We start from the raw sequence: 7,500 nt of genomic DNA on the forward strand, positions 1-7,500 counted from the left end.
AGCCATTTAAAAACACTCAAAAACCGTTAGATTCACTTCAACATTTAAATTTAATTTGCTAAAATATTTTCGTCACTTTGAGACTGACAAAAATTCCGTGCAGCACGGAATTTTGTCAGTGAACAGGTCGTGGTTTAAATGTTGAAGTGAATCGAACGGTCTTTGTATGTTTTTAAATCGCTTCCGGGCTGCAATTGTATGTGTATATATATATATTATATATATAGATATAAATATATATATATATATATATATATATATATATATATATATATATATATATATATATATATATATATATATATGTATATATATAGAGTTATTAATATTTCTAAGTCTCTCTAAAGGAGACTACGGCAGCGGTACTGGAAATTAATAGTTATCGCCAAGCCAACATGGCAGTCCCAAAATTAGGACGAAAGCTGCCGTGAATTAGCTCCAAGAAGCCATCGCCTCTAGCTAGCTATGTGACACACGAAACCTGTGTCCTTTATAACCTTCGAGCAGGGGAGGTCAGCAGTTTCCCCTTGCTGGTTTGGCATCTGCAGACTAGTTTCAGGGAGTTGCCCCTTGTCAATGCAGAGCAGCCATCCTTGTACGCTTAGGTGGAGAGGAAAGGAGATAAACAGAAAGCTACGCAGATTGTTAGACAGACATACGGATAGATAATTTGATAGATAGATAGATAGATAGATAGATAGATAGATAGATAGATAGATAGATAGCTAAGACACGTAGGCACTTAGACAGGTACTGAATGCTATAAGTAAAGTGTTCAGTTGTTCTATATGGCCACCTCATCGGTAATGAACCTGCAGATATGCCGCGGACTTTTGCTTGAATTTTGTCCCTTTCGTTACGTGCTCTCTTCTCTGTATGTCATGTGACAAAATGTTCCTCAGTTGTTCAGGCTAGATAATTTTTAGAAGAGAATAGAGGCAAATCCTGCACGTGCTTCTCATTAATTATCGGTGTTAATTGTCTCGTAACAGCATTGTTTATTTTTACTTTATTTTTAGCGAAACCCTGGAGGGGATATAACCAAAGCAACACATTCAAAGGAGATTGTGAAAGGTTTCTTGTCAAAGGCAGCATTTATTTCGTGTGTCCCTATGTTCTTCTCGAGGGAGATAGTCTATCACACACACACACACACACACACACACACACACACACACACACACACACACATACACACATACACACACATAGACGCACAAACTTACATATGCATATGTGTGTGTATGTGTTTGTGTGTGTGTCTGTGGGCGAGTGTGTGTGTGCATCCGTTAGATACAATTGAACCGGTATTGAATAAAAACAGCCATCTTTGCACCATACTCAGTTTATTTTAAACCGTTAAAAGGGTCAATAAGTGCGGTATTCCTCTTGATACAAATACCGCAGTAACTGGTCTATTGGCGGCCTGCATATTACACTACGTATAATACTGTCTTTGCAATCGTAGTTGATCGAGTGTTAGACCAGATGTTGAACATCATTCCACACACACACACACGCACATATAGATAGATAGACAGCCGACAACTTACTGCAATAAGAAATGGCTTAGCTTGGTTTCATGCTCTTGCCTGATGTGGCTGAGGTCATTCCAAGTTAGTGGGCCCAGAGGTGTCATCATGCATAGAGCCGACCAGGTCTACCAGTGCTCTTCATTGCTGGTGCTCTTAGCTTAGTTTTTCCGTGGGTGGGGCTCACCAGATTGGGGCAATCTCGAGTATAACCAGCCGAAATTGCAAAGATAATCTGGAAGTCGACTGAGGACAGAAAGCTCCGAATGACCCGTCCTTGTTTTGTTTGTATTATCTGTCTGGCTGTTTTGTTGTCCCTTTCTTGTATCACCAAACTGTCTGGATGTTTTGCGTTCTTGTCCCATTTTGTATTATATATATATATATATGTGTGTGTGTGTGTGTATGTGTGTGTGTGTGTGTGTGTGTGTGTGTGTGTGTGTGTGTATTTATAAATTTTTTGTAAATTCTTAAATCTTATATCTCCATCTGTGTATATATATATATATATATACCACCAAACAAACATGATTTTTATTGAACTCAAAATGCATTTTGGAGTCCCGTTCTGATTACTTTCTTAAATACTTTCTTGTAAACTGTTTTTAACATTTTCTTATCATTATCAAAGAATGTATATCTGTATTTTAACACTTCTGTGACAACCAGTACTTAACACAACAAAGCTCAAAGAAAGCTTTACATTTTACCTTTGACAATCTTTTTTCTAAAAAGGTGAAACCAGTCAAGTGAATAAACATCTTTAAAACTGCATTTTCAAACCTTCTTTCATATATATATATATATATATATATATATATATATATATATATAATAATATTAGGGACAAAATCCAAAATTACAGGTAAAAACTCAATTAAAATCAATTTATAAAAAATTAAAATTAAATTGAGCTTTATAGATAAAATATATATAAAATATATAGTTTAGGGAAAATAACCAAGTTTCAAGAACTCATCGATGAAAATCCACTATCACATATAGAAAAATTAATAATTAAAAGCACAATAAATGAGTATAATATAAAGTAAAGTAAATATCATAAGATAAATATAATAAAATAAATAAAAAATAAATATTTATCTTATGATATTTACTTTACTTTATATTATACTCATTTATTGTGCTTTTAATTATGAATTTTTCTATATGTGATAGTGGATTTCCATCGATGAGTTCTTGAAACTTGGTTATTTTCCCTAAAACTATATATATATATATATATATATATATATATATATATATATATATATATATATATATATATATATATATATTAGCTCTCATTTCTAGCAACTGTAGGTGCTATTTTGCATCCTCATTTATTTATTATGTATATGTGTGTGTGTGTGTGTTTGTGTATACACAAACACATATATTATCATCATCATTATCATCGTTTAACGTCCATCTTTAATGCATGCATGAGGAGGACGGATGACATGAGCCGGACAGATAGAAAAACTACCCTATACTAGTGCGTCTGTTTTGGAAGGGATTTTATGGCTGGATGCTCTTCCGGACACCAACCACTTTACAGAGTGGATTCAGTGCCTTTTACATGGCACTAGCGCAGTGGAAGTTAGTTTTGGCATGATTTTTACAGTTGGATGCCCTTCCAAACGCAAACCACATTACAGTGTAGACTGGGTGCTTTTAACGTTTCACGAACATTGGCAGGGTAACCAAATAACTCATAAGACAAGGAATTATGAGAGGGGCAGGGGCATTTGAGGAGGGGAACTTGTGTCAGAGGATGAAAGGTTAGAGGGTGAACGAAACAGAGGCAGAAACAGGTGTCTTGCTATAACGGAGGGGGCATTGGAAGAGGTGATCCAGTATCAGATGACTAACGGTTAGAGTGTAACAGAGAAATAGAGGGGCAGAAAAGGGGGTCTTGCTGTAGAGGAGGTACATGGTGACCCAGTGATAGAGAGAGAGAGGTACAAGATGAGACCAGAAACAAGTGTACTGATGGAAAGGAGATACTTGGTTATCTAGTCACAGGAAAAACAAGAGAAGAGAAAGATATATATATACATATATATATATATTGAAAGAGAGAGAGAGAGAGAGAGAGACCAAGTGAAAGAAAGAGACCAAGTGAGAGAGAGAGACCAAGTGAGAGAGAGAGACCAAGTGAAAGAGAGAGACCAAGTGAAAGAGAGAGACCAAGTGAAAGAGAGAGACCAAGTGAAAGAGAGAGACCAAGTGAAAGAGAGAGACCAAGTGAAAGAGAGAGACCAAGTGAAAGAGAGAGAGAGAGAGAGAGAGAGAGAGAGAAAGAGAGAGAGAAAGAGAGAGAGAGAGCGAGAGAGAGAGAGAGAGGAAACAGCAACATTTTAAGAGAGAGTAGAAGAGAGATGGTGTTATGTTTGGGCATACTCAAGTAACAAGAATATGAGCGTAGAACCTGGTTAGATAAATAGGGAGTGAGCTTTGGGGGTGTGGGGAGTACAGTGAGCAGGGCAGTGAGGGCAAGAAAGGGGATAGGAAAGCAATCTTAATTTATGAAGAGGAAATGTGTGAGGAAGAGAAAGATGCAATTAGAAGAGGAGTTGTAGTTTGATTTCTTGTGGTAGAGTGGGTGAAAAGTGTGTTGTTAAATGTGGCTGGGTCTTCTCTAGAACCTCATATCGCCAAACATCTCCGTCCACTGTCATTTCCTCCTTGAGCCCGCACATCCTAAGGTCGGTCCTCACCACTTCATTCCATGTCCTCTTAAGTCTCCCTCTTCCACAAGTACCAACCACTGCTGTATACATCTGTCTTTACTCATACTCATCACATGTCCAAACCAGTGCATTTTTATCTCCTACATGGCAAATTTAATCCCTCTTACGCCCAATTTTTCTCCTCTCAACACAATTTTGCTTTGTCGGTCATGCGCACTGATGTTGCAAATCCAATGAAGCATACTACCTTCATTCCTCTCGAGCCTATGCATGTCCTCCGCCGTCAGTGCCCATGTCTCACTACAATGTAACATAGCTGTTCTCACACAAGCATCATACAATCTACTTTTCATTCTGCGAGAGGGTCATTTTGCTACCAACAGAGGTACTACTTCTCTGGACTTTATCCACCTTATTCTTATTCTACAGACAATACTTTCAGAGCATCCACCACTGTTACTAATTTGGTCACCTAAATAACAGAAACTATCAACTACGTCAAGAGATCCTGCTGAGATTTTGAGAGAGCTTAAGTCCATCGTGCTCTTCGTACTTACTGTTCCTGCGCATCTGCCACACGCAAAAACAACCTCATCTGTTAACCTACCTGCACTTCCACTGCATCCCTTATGCGTCCATAGCTTACACTTGGTGCAGCAAATGGAATTACATCCCACTCCTTTCCTACTTATTGAACTGGGTCGTTTGCCAACGGGAATGAGAGTCTTATCTCTTATGTAAATATAGGCTTGCCTCTCAACCACGTGCTTCCAAATTTAGTCCCACTCTGTGGAACCTTGGACAAGGGTCAGGGTCTTCTGCCACAGCCTCGAGACCACAAAATGACTGTGAGTGGATTTGATGGACAGAAACTTAAAGAAGCGGGTCGTGTATTTATATATATGTGACGGGGGTGCATGTATTTGTGCATGTGTTTGTCCCTCACCATCGATTGACAATTGGTGTTGCGTTTACGACTCCGTAACTAGCTTAACACCCGGTGTTGGTGCCTTAACGTCTCCGTAAGTTAGCGGTTCGGCGAAAGAGACCAATAGAATAATTTCTAGTCTAAGAGCAAAAGTACTGGAATTGATTCGTTCGACTACAAAAAATACTTCAAGGTCGTGCCCCAGTATGGCCGCAGTCTAATGACTGAAACAAGTAAAAGATAGACATCATGAATGTTAAAAATGGCTGTTTGGGAATTTGGTAAAACTGAGTATCGTTTAGTCTATGCCGTTTTGATATCTCTCTTATAAACCATTTTGTATCTGCCTTGAAATAGAATTCAATTTATCGCTTTTAGACAAATCATTCTTCTGGAAGCACAACAGCCAAAATAAGGCGGGGAAACGTTCTGGAAGCTAATATTTCTGCTGACAATAAAATGATTCTCTCTTCGAGTAAAGGGAGTGAATTTTAGTATTTAATCGCCTTACTTGAAAAGTATATGATTTAATTGCTTTTGCAAGGAAAATCTGTCCACAAATTAAGACATTATTTATTTAGAATGAATGATGTTATTTAGGTTAAATATTATTTAGAATAAATGTTTGAATTCAATGAGTCATTCATTTTTTATTATTGAAATGGTTCGCCAAGAGAGAAGTGGGATGGATACAAACGCTCATTTCTTGAGAGGAAACAGACTTCCTGCGTCATATGACGTGACTTGTAATATCGTTCGTTGAGCGTTGCCGTTGGAAGAAGTTTAAATTTCAATTTCTAAGATGTTATATCAAAAGGATTATCTTAGAAGGTTTAATGTACTCCATAAGCATCCTGCTACACAACTTACAGGTTTGTCAACTAAGAATTTATCAAAATAATTTTGTTTGAAAATACATTGACGCACGAGTATCCAACTTTGATTAATAATAAAAACAATATAGTTGGAATAAGGGAACTTAAAAGACGTATTTTTTGTCAGTAATTCAATTGTGTAATAAATATCGAGAATTTTTGGAATGAGAAAACCTTTCTCTAGGACAGGAAAGCTGGGGAAGTCTGCCTCGATTTATTACAATGAAAAACCAAATGACGTTCAAGTATTTAAAATACTTAATTGTAATTACAGTGGCGATGCGTGTATGTATTTCGGAAGGAAATTGCCCAAGAAATTTTTGGCATAAAGAAAAGCACACTGCATGTCTTGAAAAGTCGCCTGAGTTAATAGAATCCCTGTATGTGAGTGAGAAGGATAAAAATGCCATAGTCGACATGCATAATGCTTATCGAAGTAGTGTTAAACCTCCGGCCTGTAATATGTTTAAAATGTACTGGGATAATGAACTGGCCTACGTTGCGCAGAAATGGGCCGATAATTGTGAATATAAACATGATGAAAATTCTAAAAGAAGTATACCTCTAAAGTATAGCGTAGGTCAAAATATTGCCGCAGGATTCCCGAACTGGGAAAACGTCGTATTTGCCTGGCATTCTGAAGGGAGAAATTATAAATTTGGTAACAAAAAATTGAAAAATACCGGGCATTACACGCAGATAGTGTGGTCGACATCACTTCTAATTGGCTGCGGTGCGTCACGTTGTTCGTTCATAGGAACGCTGTATGTTTGTAATTATGCTCCTGCGGGAAATACATACGGTCAAGACCCCTACCGACGCTGTCAAATCAAGCGACCTCTGAACGATTGTGGTAACAGTCCTTGTTATAATTTCGGTACACTGAACAGACTTGACTGCTCCTGCCATTGTTTAAATTATCATCAAATACATGGACCCCGTTGTATGATAAACTGTTCCTTTTCTGACCCAATTTTTCCGTGCCGTTTAAGAACTCATGAATCATGTAAATATACAAATGTACGCCCTACTTGTCCTTGGCTATGCAAAGAATGTAATAAAGGATTTTTGTCTCGAAGGACAAACTGGGTTCTCCTTTGTGCTGCGCATATTTTGAGGATCATCATGTACTCTGATTATCATTAATCGTTATCTCGAATCAATTTCGAACATTTGGATCAACTATTCAGCTCCTACACTTTACTTTTCGCATATCATTTAAGATCATCGAACACGATCGCATATTTTTCTTGTAAAAGAATTTTTATTTATAATCGTTAACATAAACATTTTAACAGAATTTAAAAATTTGACAATATGTTGAATTTTTAGTTTAGCTTTACCAAATTCCCCGGTGAGTAAAACTCTATATTTCGTAGTTTGTCCAATTTCACATTTTACTCAATTTTTCCACGCACTGTTTTATCTCTATGACTTCAAATCCCACCGTTGTTAACATTCCATTTCAA

At 37.2% G+C, this 7,500-nt stretch overlaps 1 protein-coding gene across 1 annotated transcript in view; it reads left to right on the forward strand.

Moving 5' to 3' along the window:
- The first annotated feature begins 5,884 nt into the window (after nucleotides 1-5,884).
- Nucleotides 5,885-7,500, forward strand: part of LOC106871956 (cysteine-rich venom protein pseudecin) — a 1,970-nt gene continuing 354 nt past the window's right edge. Inside the window, exon 1 of the mRNA XM_014918738.3 lies at nucleotides 5,885-7,500. This exon is cut by the window's right edge and continues 354 nt beyond it. Coding sequence (XP_014774224.1) covers nucleotides 6,254-7,177 — 924 coding nt within the window. The 5' untranslated portion in view covers nucleotides 5,885-6,253 and the 3' untranslated portion in view covers nucleotides 7,178-7,500.

This window comes from Octopus bimaculoides, chromosome 1 (genome assembly GCF_046866305.1).
Source record: "Octopus bimaculoides isolate indiv1 chromosome 1, ASM4686630v1, whole genome shotgun sequence".
NCBI lineage: Eukaryota > Metazoa > Mollusca > Cephalopoda > Octopoda > Octopodidae > Octopus > Octopus bimaculoides.